The sequence below is a fragment of the Cervus canadensis genome, chromosome 7, assembly GCF_019320065.1.
Source record: "Cervus canadensis isolate Bull #8, Minnesota chromosome 7, ASM1932006v1, whole genome shotgun sequence".
In the NCBI taxonomy this organism is placed as follows: Eukaryota; Metazoa; Chordata; class Mammalia; order Artiodactyla; family Cervidae; genus Cervus; species Cervus canadensis.
Window position 1 is genome coordinate 93239407 of NC_057392.1, and position 13081 is coordinate 93252487.

Genomic DNA, 13081 nt, shown 5'->3' on the forward strand with positions numbered 1-13081 from the left:
AGTTTCTTATTCTTGAAAAACCCACCGGTATAGCATCAATTGGCAACTTCATACTGTTTTAGGTCCTTGCTCTAAAGTGGAAATAAACGTTAGGAACTAATGCCAGAATTCAGTTTGCATGGTAAAAATAGCCCCTTGTTTGTTTGGCCTGATCGTGTTTCCTCTTGCTTGGTGAGACATTCTGGAGTGAACCAGCCTTGCATAGATAAATAGAGAACACTTCCCTTATTTTTTTAATATTATGCCATTATAATTGCAAAAAATTTTGAGGGAAAGGCTCAAATGTGACATGCTATAGGAAGTTATTAACATTTTTTTTCTTATTTCTAGCCTCAAACTAGTGATTACCATTTGAAAAAAAGATTGCTCTATAGTTACCCCCATAAAATCTTTCATTCTGTATATATAACCAGTTTAAATGTGTACATACTACTGATGGTGAATGGGTTGGTAAAAAGTTGAAAAAAAAATACAACGGAGTAATATGAACCTTTAGTGATTTGCCTGGCATAGATAACATAAATCTTTCCACTGTCACTCTATTTTAAAGAATTCTAAAACCAGAGAGTGATATCAACTGTGGCAAATTTTGTGAAAACAACAAAGACTTCGTTTTCCTTATATGAACACATTGTTCTAAGAACAACATTTGATGCTAGGAACAAGGAGAACGCTATACCCAGACAGGAGGAGATAAATTTGTAATTAGTATTTTGAGTTGTAAAAAAGAAAGAAATGTGAGTTGGGAATCTGCTGACATCATACCTAGCTCACAAATAATCAAAGGCACAAGCTCAGTACCTTCGTTTTGATTTTGCCAAAGCACATATAGTGAGTTCCTCCCCAACCCATCATAAATTGATGCTCTTTAAGGACCATGGCCTTCCCCAAGTTGCTTCCTGAAAAGCAGTATGCTCAGGTACCAACCCCACTAGCACTGGTTCACACGGGTTCCAGGACACTGATGACAATTTGACCTAAAAAGGGAACATCAGGAAGGCGGCAAGGCTGGGTAAGGTATTTAGGGAATTTAGTTCTGTTGCCAGACTTTAAAAGTTCTGAGAAAACTTCCCCATCAACAAATAAAAACATCTAAATGCCAGGCCCATCAGCAAAGAAGGTTAGTGTTATTTTCATTGTCAGCTGAAGCAAAAAAAAAAAAAAGGAAAAAAAAATGATAAGCATATGGGCAATTGAAAGGTTACATCTTTCTTTTGGAGGTGGCTTGCTTCTTAAAGGTTAACTTGAATGCTTGACTTTAAAAAATCAAAATCATCAGCTGCAAATGCTTAAAGCAGTTGGGGGTAGCTTTTGAAGAAGAAAACAAAGGACCTGAAATGTTTGAAAATTACTTAGCCCCCACATAAATGGTGCTTGTATATTTACATGCTTACTCTATAAATGTACACACACACATACCACAACTCATTTCTCTTCATTTCTCAAATATGATTGCTTGTACTCAGGCATTTTTTGTTTTGACACAATATAACTTTTTAATAACTTGTTAGCTGTTCTTATCATTTGATAGTAACAGAATACAATGCAGTCAAAATATGAACCAGGACGACTTTCTGCCTAAATCAAAATCCACAGCTACGCACAGAAACCAGCCATTTGCAGCATCTTCAGCTCCTGCTAAATAGGGTCTAACAACGTATTTCGCTGTTCACATTCATGTATTTCAAAACCTAATAGCCCATGAAGAAAAGTATGAAGAATACATCTCAAGAAGCAGACATTAAAGGTACCAGCAAAATAATAGACTACATTTAAGTATGAAGCATTATTTTAGGCAACCTACATCATTAATGACTTTTTCTTTGTGATAAGTGTTAGAAAAGAGAATGCCTAAGAGGAATTGACATAAATATTGGCTGCTACTAGAAAAATTCCTTTCTGGTGGGAGTGATTATTCACACACACAGTACTCCTCAAATGGTTTTGTGGCTTTTTTAAAAAAATTATTTGACCTTCAATGTCTAAAAAAAATTTTTACACTATGAAGTAGTTGTGAAGTAAATATCCCTAAAATTTATCTTAAAAATATCCTATTTAACTCATATATCACAGTATGATATTTCATTATTATACTGTTATTAAAGTTTAAAAGTGTATCAGGTATATAACAAATAATGAGACATTTATATTTCAAAATTTGAGGTAAACTTTCAGGAATAGTCAAAGAAAAAATTCACTATCTTCTTAAATGTCAACAACCTAACAAAGTTACAAAAGTACTGTTATTACTATGAATATTATAATTATATAAGGCTCCCAGAAATTCTGATCTCTAAAGAAAAGGATTATTGATTGAGGTGCTTACTTTTTCTCCCTAGAAAGTTGAGCTATTTTTATTCTTCTTTCAAGGTTTATTAGTTATTGGGCCTAATGTCTGGAGTCACTTCAATACTATGTTGTTAGTTTTAAACCTCCAAAGCCATTGGGGCCCAGCTTGTACTCTCACAAAACTTCAGAACCAGCAGCGATTCCTGCTTAGGTGTTCCAGCTTCCTTAAATCTCACCAAACCTTGCAAGGTGGCGCTCTTTTCATGAAAGGTTGATATCTACTCTTAAAGATCACAATAACATTTGTTTTTTAAGTTAAACACCACCAGCTCTAGTTTTTTGATCTGCTGCAGAAAGTGTAGCAGATCCCCTCCTTACCCAATAAAATTCTGTTGACTAAAAGTGACAAAGAGCAAGCAACGAAAGGAAAAGCCCCCCCCAAATTTAAGAGAATTTAACATTTTGACTTTGTAATGGGTTGAAGGTACACTTTGGAACAGATGTATTTTCAGGGGTTCTTATACTCTTGAGGGTTCTTCCCTCTTGCTTTCATTCTCAGAGTCAGCATGGCCTGTGACTTCCTGAACACACACAGTATATTAAACATCCAAGTCTGGGTTCCTCCTGGCCTCCAGTGAGGTCAGCTTCTACTTCCAGCTCTGACCCATCCACACCCTTGTAGCTACAGCCAAGACCCTGATTTGTGATCTCCGGCTACGCTGTCTGCTTAATGGGGCGATCATGCAAGCTACAACCAGAGACAAAGAAGCTTGCGTTCCTACCAGTGCAGCTAACTTCGAGGCAGCAGCATAGCTTGCAAATCTATCAAACTAAACTGCAAGAAAGACAATCTGATTTAGAGAAAAGGCGTTCTGCTACAGTCATTAAGCACAAGTAATTTAGATTTTTTATATTGTCTCCTCATTTACAAATTTACTGTATCAACGCCAGCCAATGGAACGAATTTCTTAAGTAAATGAGAAATAAATAAAAGAGATAGAAAGATAATCAAATTACATAAAATAATTCTCTTCCCTAGATGTATTTTTGAGAGAACTAATAACAGTGGCAAAATTATAGGAATAATAACATATCATAGGAGGTAATTAATTTAAATTAGCATCACGTTTGAAGAAATATAAGTAAAACGCTTTATGGACGTTTACTTTTGTACAAAGAAGGCAGGCCTGGAAAAGCATGCGTTGATATCCTGAAAATTAGTTATGGCCATAAATGGTTTAATTGAAGACGGCAATTTAAAATATGATATTGTAAATCTGCAACTTGGTTTCAGCTGGGGGAATTTAATTTGGGGGACAGCGGAACCCTAGGCTGCAAGTTCATTTGCAAAGCTGCAGATCCAGCCCCTGAGCTTCTGACAATTCGCCTACATTAATATTGATGTCGCCTGTGCAATCTATTTCTGTTATTTTTATGGTTGTTATTCTACGTCTGCAAAGGTCATTTAAATTATACTGCGGCCGAAAATTTGTTTCATAAATTTTGATATAAATACTAATTACACCCTCTCGGAGAGCCAGCAGGGTAGCTTTCATTTATCATGTTTATACGACCTGCGATGACAGAAAGGGAAGACTCGTGAGCTTTTCCCAAGACCCACTAAGGCTGGTAGAAGAGGCAGCAGGTTGCTGGGGGTGAAGAAGAAATTCCTACCACAATCACTGAGATTTCAGAATCTTTAATAAGGTACGAAAGGTTACCAAACAGTTCTGGAAACTAAAGTGTACATACGAGTTCTAGCCATAAATATTGAATAGCTGTAACATGAATAAACCGGCCCTTTACATGCGGATAAATATGGAAACTAGGAATTATATACATTATGTGGTTGTATCTTTTGCCAAAAGCAACTGGACAGGTATAGTTTATATCTTTTTTAATATCACTTTACATAAACAAATGGAACAGTTTGACACGCAGATCCAGGGTCGTACTATACGAATTCTTGACAGGACGTGAAACAACATTTTACTGCACTAAGGTACTTAGACTTTGGGACGAAATCTTTGCACTTTATACAAAAAAAGCACATTAATACCAATAATATTCTGTTAGGTCGACGTGGAGACTGTAATCGTACAAAGTAATTCACATTTTGGTACACATTTACTAGAACATTCTGGCCATTCAGTACAAACAGTTGGCTTTCGGCCTCCCAACCCCCCTTCCCCTCCCCCTCCCGCTCCCGCCCGGCCCCTCCCCCCTCCCCCAATGCAAAGACCACAACGCCACGATCCCACCCGCCCGTTCCAACCGAGATATAACTATATACAGAATCCAACAGTACAGTTTTAAGCTAAAATTTCTGTATTTACAAGAATGCAAAGCAAAAAAAAAAAAAAAGGAAAAGGCCAAATCCCCGAGAGCCTGTTCCGATTCCCAGGAGAAACCGGCCCTCGGGGTTGGCGGCGTTTGGTCAGGCGGCCGCCTTCTCCTCGCCCGCCCACCCTCCCACCCGTTGGCGAGCAAGCCTTTGCCCAAAAAAAGAAAGAAAAGAAAAGGTTTGGTGCCTTCTCTGACTCGGTCCTGGTTCTATCGGCAGGTTTAGAAAAGACAGGATTGGGGGGTGGGGATGCTGTGTGATGCTCAGGGTTCTTTCACTTAAGTGTTGTATACGCGTGTGTGCTCAGTCTCTTAAATAGGGTTTTGTTCGGTGTTTTGTTTCTGATTTTAAACGTACCATTCGTTAAAATTGGAAGAGAGCGCGCTGTGGCCGGCTGTGTGGTGGACCGCGGAGGATGAGGGCGACAGGGAGCTGGTGGTCGGGTTGTCTGTGGAGGGAGACACGATGGTGGGCGGCGTGGAGGACTCGTAGCCCGAGCTGGCGGCAGGCGAAGGTTGCGAGCCCTGCGAGGAGGATTCATGGACCTGCGGGAATAAAGTCGCGTTTTTACGGAGATAAAGAGCCGCCGCGGCGGCCGCTTAGGGAGCTTGAAGGCCGAGCTCTGCCTGCCGCCCCCAACCCCCCCCCCCACCCCGGAGCCCTGGATCCCCTTGAACTCCAGGGAGGCCCGACCCGTGGGACTTGGGCTTGGTTGCCCCGCCTCGGCGCTGCAGAGACCCGGCTCCGGGAAAGGCCAGTGCACCCCCCTCCCCGCCCCGACTCACGAAAGAAAAGAGATCTGGGAAGCCGGAGGCTGGATGTGAGGCCAGAGCCCGAGTGGTGCCCACATACACACGCCCACCCCAGCAACCGCTGAAATTTGCTGGCTCAGGCTTAGGTGAGCCGGCGCTCAGGCCCGCGTGCCAGACCCCAGCTCCGCGCAGGCGCTGCCAGCCAGGCCGCCGAGGCCGCAGCTTCGGCAGCACCATCCCGCCGGGAGTGTCCTGGCTCCCCCTCCGTCGCAGCCTCTGCTCGCTTCTTTTGACTTTCATTATTAAACAGTACATTTAGAAGGGCCTTGGGTGCCCGCATCCCCTTCTCCAGCCCCCGCCCTTTCTGCGCAGTCTGCAGAGAGGAATCGTGGCCTTTCCGCCTCTGCGGGCTCCTGCCACCGCCCAGCGGCCACCAGCCGCCCGGCCCCGGCCGCAGAGCCGCGAGGGCTCCTGGCTACACGGCGGGCGGCGAGAGCGCGGCGACTACCTTCATGTGCTTGCGCAGCGAGCTGGGGTGCGTGTAGGACTTGTCACACATCTTGCAGAGATACGGCTTGTCGCTCGTATGCACGTGCATGTGCTTCTTGCGGTCGCTGCTGTTGGCAAAGCGTCGGTCGCAGCCCTCAAACTCACACTTGAAGGGCTTCTCCCCTGGTGCGAAAGGCGAGAAACAGAGAGGTCTGATTAGAACAAACCCCGCGGCTCTTTAAAAAGAAAAACAAATATTAAAAGTAAAGACAAAAAGGAAAAAAGCAGCAGCTCAGGGTTAGCACTTTTCAAGCTCAAAAACCCGGGTCGCTAATGAAATCATATACCTGCGTTGGAATTATAAACATCTGAACTATTTTAATTCAATCCAATTAGATCCAGATTTTACTATTTTATTATTATTATTATTGGTGGTGGTAGTTTTTTAGATCCCAGAGTAGCAGCAGGTCTGGCTGCAGGTTTTTAGGCCCGGCGCTATACAGACGACTCCTGGAAGCTCCTACCTAGCTCTCGATTTCTAATTTTCACATTCCGGGCTGATTCTCCTGCTGTTTCGCTCTTCTCTCCTCCCCCTACCCCCTCCTCAACGCTCCGCACCCTCCTCATCGCCGTCGCCGCCCCCACCCCACCCCACCTCCTATACACACATTTTATAGGATAATCTGGGCCGAGAGCTCAGCACTGCAAGTTCTTCTCTGACTCAAGCGTTAAACGCCAAGTTCCACACGCGATTCTCAGAAATCACCCAGGCCCACCAGAATCATGAAGCAGCCCGGACTCCCGGCTTTGTTGGCCCAAGAAGCCCAGAACGGCCTGCCCGACCCAGATTGCAGCCCTAAGCTCGCCGCGAACTTTTCTTTTAACTGCTCCCGACTGGTCTCCTTATTTTTAAAGGCCAACTCAAGGTATTCGGTGTTTTGAAAACGTCCTCATAGAATCTAATTGACAAAAAGGACTTCTCCGCCTTCTGCCGAGTCTCCCGACTCCTCGAATCTACTTACAGACAAGTCATTATTAAAATCGGGGCTCTTTAAATATACATAAACCTTCAAAAGCCTCCACAGGCCCGACTGACTTGCTTTCACCACGGCCACCCCCCTTTTCTTTCTCTGTTTTTGTTTCTATGCTCCTTCATCCGAGCTCCTCCAGTTTCCTCAATTCCTCCCTTTAGCAAAGTCCTCACTAAGGTGCGTAGAAAGGGGATGTTGGCTGGAAGCAAACGTTTAGATTTGCCTGCAGCTGAAGCGGTTGGCGCCTCCGCCTCCACCGCCGCCGGGCGCCAGCCACCTCTCCCGGCTTCTGGCGCACCAAGGGCTCCCCAAAGCCGGTTTGTCTCTTAGCTCTCCCGGCCTTTCTTAAGTTCTTATTTAAAATTTTATATGCCCAGATCCTTCTCCTCCAACCTTCTCCATATGTTATTAGACTTTCAAGCCTCAAACTAAAACCCAGAGCACACTTTCGCTGTCTGTCTGCTGAAATCTGACTTCCAGACCCAACCGAGGCCGGGTTTGTGCGCCCCCGCCGCTGACTTTTGAATTGCGGGTCCCAGGCCCGGGATAGGGAACCGAGGGCTGTCTAGGACAGCCGTTTCCGTACCTGTGTGCGTCCTTTTGTGGATCTTTAAGTTCTCAGAGCGCGCGAAGACCTTGCCGCAGCCCGGGAAGGGGCAGGGGAAGGGCTTCTCGCCGGTGTGCACGCGGATGTGGTTGACCAGTTTGTATTTGGCTTTGAAGGGCTTGCCCTCGCGCGGACACTCCTCCCAGAAGCAGATGTGGTTGCTCTGCTCCGGGCCGCCGACGTGCTCCACGGTGACGTGCGTGACCAGCTCGTGCATCGTGCTGAAAGTTTTGTTGCACGACTTTTTGGGGTTGGCCAGCTGCTCAGGCTCGATCCACTTGCAGATCAGCTCCTGTTTGATGGGCTGGCGCATGTAGCGGAAGAAGGCGCCGGCGCCGTGGTGAGCGGCCATGTTCACGTTCATGGGCCCGTAGCCGTGCAGCTGCGGCGCGGCATAGTGCTCTGAACGCGGACTGGTCACCTGGCCGTACTGCTCGGGCCGCGGGTACATGTCCCCCGAGAAGCCAAGCCTCATCTGCCCGTTGACCACATTGGGCGATGCATGGCCCGCAGCCTGCTCGTGAAGGCCGGGGAAGAGGAGGTGGCCCGCGGCGTCCGTGTGGCCGTGAGGGCCCCCGAAGCTCCCGGCCGAAGCCGCGAACAGACTGTGTTGCGCGCTGGCTGCAGCCGCCGCGTCGCCAAAGCCCCGGTTGCGGAACAGAAAGTCCCGCGTGGAGTTGAAGGCTGCGCTCGAATAGGAGCCGACGTGGCCCGGGTGGTGGTGATGTCCCAGGGCCGCCGCAGCCGCGTAGCCGGGAGCCTGGGATGTGAAGGCTGTCTGGCCCGCGGAAGCCAGCTCGTGCGAGCTGGGGTTGAGCTTGAAGGCACCCATGCCGTCGGCGAACGGGTTGATGCCCAGGCCCACGTCTCGCTCGGCCACGTCGCCCGCCGAGTGGTGGCGGGACGCGCCAAAAGTGGTCACGCCGATCGCGGGGTACTGGGGGCCGGCGTCCAGGAGCATCGTGGCTGCTCGGGGCGAGCCCCGGCCTCCCCCGCCCCCCCCACCCTCGCCCGCCGAGGAGGGAAAATTAGGAGGAGGAGGAGGTGGTGGTGGTGGAGGAGGAGGAGGAACGGGAGGCGGAGGAAGAGGAGGAAGAAGAAGAGGAGGGAGGAGGAGTCGACCCACCTCGCGAAGTCCTAGCCCGCAGGCAGCGGCGCGGCGCGGCGCGCCGGGGCGCCCGCCTGGCCAAGCGCAGGGAAGCCGGACGGCTGCGGGCCGCGAGCAACGCGGGCTCCGGCGCCCGCCGACCGGACCCCGCCGGCCCGGCTCTCACTTTCTCGTCGCTCAGTCTCTGCCGAAGGGACCCCGCGTCAGGGCTGCCCGGGGAAAGGCATGGAGCATCTCAGCCCCCCAAAAAAACTTCCTCCCGGATTTGTAGCATAGAGGAATGTGAGCGCCGGAGCCGCGACTGCTCGCTGTCTCTCCGCCTCGCTCCGTACGCCCCTCCTCACTTCTCCACTAGCCCCTCGCCCTTTCTTTTTTCTCTGTCTCTCTCTCTGTCTCTCTCCTTTCTATCAGGCTCGCCGCCTCGCTCCTTCACTCTCCTTTTTCCCCCTCTGCTTTTTGCAAAAAAAAAAAAAAAAAGAAGAAGGGAGGGGGAGAAAAAAAAGAAAGAAAGAAAAAGCCAAAGAAAAGGCGCAAATCATGCACAATATTGTCTTTTGCGGTTTATCTTCCTGGGGAGAAACTTTCACCTCCTCAGCCGGGCGGTGAGCGCGAGACTGATAGCAGCAATCATTCCTGCAGATAAATGAATTGAAAGGACGACACCGTCCCCCCCTTGATGAATGGGAGCAGGGGGAGGCGTCACGTGCCGCTGACGCGGGCGCCCATTGGTGTGCCGGCACTCCCCCCGCCCGCGGCCGCCGCGCCAGCGGAGGGCGCGCCGAGGCGCCGCGCGCCGTTCATTGGCCCGCCCGCCTCATCAATCCCAGGTATTGTAAAGCGCTTGACATCCCCTTTTGACAAACAGGGCTGCCAGGAGTAGCAACTTTTTTTTTTAGCCAAATTTTTCCCTCTTCTCATGGAAAAAAATTTTTGCCACGATTTCTTTTCCTTTTCGCGGTCATATACATTCTCGCTCTCTCTTTTTATTCGTACCCCTCTCCCTCTCCACCTCTCTCTCTCTCTGTCTTGTCCTTCTGCAAACCTGCTCTTAGCTGAGCTATTAGCGACTTCGGGCGTCTCCGAGAACAGGAGGCGGGGATGGGGCTGGTAAACACAGCTAAGGCACTTCCAGAATGTCCCGATTCAGCAACTTTCTTTTCTTTCTTCCCCCCTGTCCCCGCCTTGAAGGGAAGCAAAGGAGGCTTTTGTTATTTGGTCCTTTTGAAGTTTGCTTCCCTCTTGCTTCGTCCCCCTCCTGCTTATAATTTAAGATCGCGGGGGCACACAGGCACTCCACACTCTCTTCACAAGAAATGTTATTTCTCAGGATGAGCGGTTGCCTCGATTTTTCTGTTATTAAATCAGTCAGGCTTTTTGTGCCCTACCCACACCCCCGAAAAAAAAAAAAAAAAAGCTCAGGTGGATCAGGGATCAGGGCTCTAACTTTCCTGGTTGAAGTTTGTTGTTGTTGTTGTTTTTAAGCAAATTAAAAATATTATTGCCCATTTTTCTTTTTTCCTTTCCTGTGTTATTCTTTTCTTTTCTCCCTTTTCCCTAGTCTCCCGTGTCTGGCCCTCCCGCTAACCCCTCCCTCTGCACTCGTGTTCCCAACCCGGGCCCCTTTCATTCAGGTAAAACTGTAAATTTCCCAACGCGCCATTGTTCTTCAGGATTGCCCAGAGCTCCCTAGAAATCCCCGAATACTTTTTTGGTATTTAAATCTCCGATAGATAGGACCAATGTAAATTTTGTGACATTCAAACCTTTTCTAGTTCACAAATCAGTCACCCTTGTCACAGTTATTGAAATTCCGCAACTCGCCACACCAGGACGGTGGAAAAAGCGGGCGCGGTCTTTGTTGCCGACCAGGCTTTTGATCGCCAGAGAAAATTTACTTACCTTCAGATGAGTGAGCAGAAAAAGAAATAACACTCCCTTTGATTTAGTTAGGAAAATGCAGACATTTGGATTCAGTGCAAACATACAACACTCGCTTGTTTTCGCGATGCGGCCCTCGATTAACCTGTCTTTGCCCAGCGCAAAGTCTATTCAACAACTGCGCGTAGTTGCTTTTTGTCCCGTCCACAAAGAGCCATTGACTATATATTAAAATGATTGTTGAAAGGTAGAGGAGTATGGCACTTAAAAGCAGGGGAAAAAATCCCTGTGACTCAATCAATTAAGGCGAGCAACATTTATGCATTTCAAAAAATGCATGCAGTTACGGGGGGTTGGGGGATGAAGGTTGCATTTCTCCGCAGCTCTGTTTAAAACCCAGCAGCCCGGGCCGAGGGTTTAGCAGAAGCGTCTGCATATTCATTAGGTCTAATTATTTTCTAGTAAGGAAAACACAAAAAGCCAAGAGTCGGAATCCTTCAATTTGCCCTTTGTTTCTAACTTCATTTGGCTTCTTTGCAGCTGAATCAGAGCCCTAAACTCTTTTCTCAGACAAAGAGACCTCAACTCATCCTTTCACAGGCGGCCCCGTTAGGAAACTCACCAGTGCCTGGTCGAGAGGAAAATGAAAATGAATATTTTTGCCCAGCCGTCTGCTCAGACTGCACTGGCTGGAGGAAGGCAGGGTCAGAGTCGGCCTTTCCTCCTTCCTGGTTTTCTGTCTTTTCACCAACTAGACTCCGGCTTGAGGTTGGCGAGCTGAGCTGCTCTTTTCCTGGGTTCTCCCGCCTCAAAACTGGACTTCTGTTAGTTGGGATGATTTCCTGGTGTCTGAGGAAACCTGGCTGAGCATTTGAGCTTGTTGTGCTGGGAAACAGAAATTTGAGAAAGAAAAAAAAAAACACACAAATGTTCAGTCCCCAGCAACAAGTCTGAGTCCAGCAGCCCCGGAATTCCCTGCCAACTTTGAGTAGAACTGGGATGGGGAATGGAGGCAAAGGGGTTGAGGGTGTTTTGTTTTGTTTTTTTCTTCTTCTTCTTCTTTAACTACCATACACTTTGTTCAAAAAAGATATAGCGGAGCCACTCAGAGTCTTTTCTGTTCCCTGTAAGGGGAATTTGGATCCTGCCTCACGGTAGTCATAAAAATCTTATCTGCAAGGTGAAGTTTTCTCTATAGGCTGTGCTGCTTTCACCAGGGAGAACAAATATTGAACCCACTTCGCCTGCCTTTCAAAAAAAGAAAAAAAACAGGGAGGGGAACTGAGGAGGGAAGGGTAGTGGTTGGGAGGGGGGACGAGGGAAAATAATTCTACAAAAAAGAAAGTCAGTCCTCTCCTCTCCAGTCCGTGGAATATCCAAGGGGGACGTTGACAAGAGGGTATTTTTAGGAAACGCGTCCAAATATACAGAGTAAGAGTGAATGTGAGAAAAAAAAAAAAGTTGTGGGTTGTAGAAGTTATCAAGTGGGATTTGCGGCGCTCTCTGCAGGAAACGCAAGCGGCTCCAGTTCAAAGCCACATGCACCAACGTGACATATAAGCCATTAAAATATCATCCTGACGGCTCATTTCTGCTTCATCATACATTCCCCAACTGCTCCCCGAAAGCTGGAAAAGGAGAAATGAAAGATGACCGCCTCGCCGGAACCACAAAAGAGAGGCTTGGAGGGTTCTGTGGTCCCCCCTCAGCCACCCCAAAGTGATGTGCAGAAATGAGGCGATCCCGGCAACAGGTGGAGCGGGGTAAGTGCGTGAGTCCGGGGGGCAAGCTGACCGGACCTGTACCCCCAGCCGCGGGGTAGAACGCACCCAAACCCCTCTGGGGTAAAAGGCCCAGCTAGATGTCTTTCCCCATCCCCCCCTCCTTAGCCCCCCAACTGTGGGTATAGGCCCCACCCCACTGACATTGAGGGGAGGAGGGGGCCCTTCCGCGGGAGAGGCTACGCTGGGGTTGAGTCCATCCCTTCTTCTCAGAGAGGGGTGGGCAAGGGGGATGAATGGGGCTCCCACTGGCACTCGGACCTGGAGCAGCTCGTTGCCGCCCGCCTTCCCTCCCCTGTCTGTAAATCGCCCGGGTGCCCCACCTTTGGCACCAGAAGAGGAGTCAGGGCCCTGAGCTTCCCTCGCCCCCAGGCCCGCGCAGGAGGGGGGCCCCTGTAGGCAGCTTCTCCGTCCTGCCCCCCCACCCAGGACGGCGGGGAAGGACTCGGCTTCCCGTCTCCGGGGCCAAAGGAGCCGAGTTAGGCCGGCTGGCTGCAAGATGAGCGAGCCTCTCCGCCCCAACCTGCCGGGAGATGCCGGCTGGGTCAGCTGCGGGGCCCGCATCCTCGCCCTGGTGCGGTCTGGTCCTGCCTCGGGTCGCTGGCCGCTGGGATCCACTCTTCGCGCGGCCGCCCGTGGAATGGGCACTTGGCTTGCTTTCTCCCGGATGCGAACCAGGGCTGTGACTAGCTCCCAAGGGAGAAGGCCGCAGCTATCTGGAGTTCTCGGCACTGCCCTAGACATCTAGAGGCCCTAGAAATTAGGGACACGTGGGGCGGGAACAGAGACTGTGAAAGAAATC

The 13081-nt window shown here is 48.9% G+C and overlaps 1 protein-coding gene across 1 annotated transcript; it reads right to left on the reverse strand.

Moving 5' to 3' along the window:
- Positions 1-3972: 3972 nt before the first annotated feature.
- Positions 3973-8609, reverse strand: ZIC1 (Zic family member 1). The gene is made up of 3 exons (XM_043474070.1): positions 7492-8609; positions 5894-6057; positions 3973-5178 (listed from the first exon to the last, which is right to left on the reverse strand). Exons 1-3 carry the CDS (start codon positions 8471-8473, stop codon positions 4981-4983), a joined length of 1344 nt encoding a protein of 447 aa, XP_043330005.1. The 5' UTR covers positions 8474-8609; the 3' UTR covers positions 3973-4980.
- Positions 8610-13081: the final 4472 nt, after the last annotated feature.

Bases quoted from the DNA above. Each gene is read 5' to 3' on its own strand.
- ZIC1 (XM_043474070.1), bottom strand. From the start codon at position 8,473: ATGCTCCTGGACGCCGGCCCCCAGTACCCCGCGATCGGCGTGACCACT. The intron at 6,058-7,491 runs GTACGGAAACGG...CTTTCGCACCAG, and splicing joins CCACAAAAGGACGCACACAG to GGGAGAAGCCCTTCAAGTGT. The intron at 5,179-5,893 runs GTAGTCGCCGCG...TTATTCCCGCAG, and splicing joins CGCTGCGCAAGCACATGAAG to GTCCATGAATCCTCCTCGCA.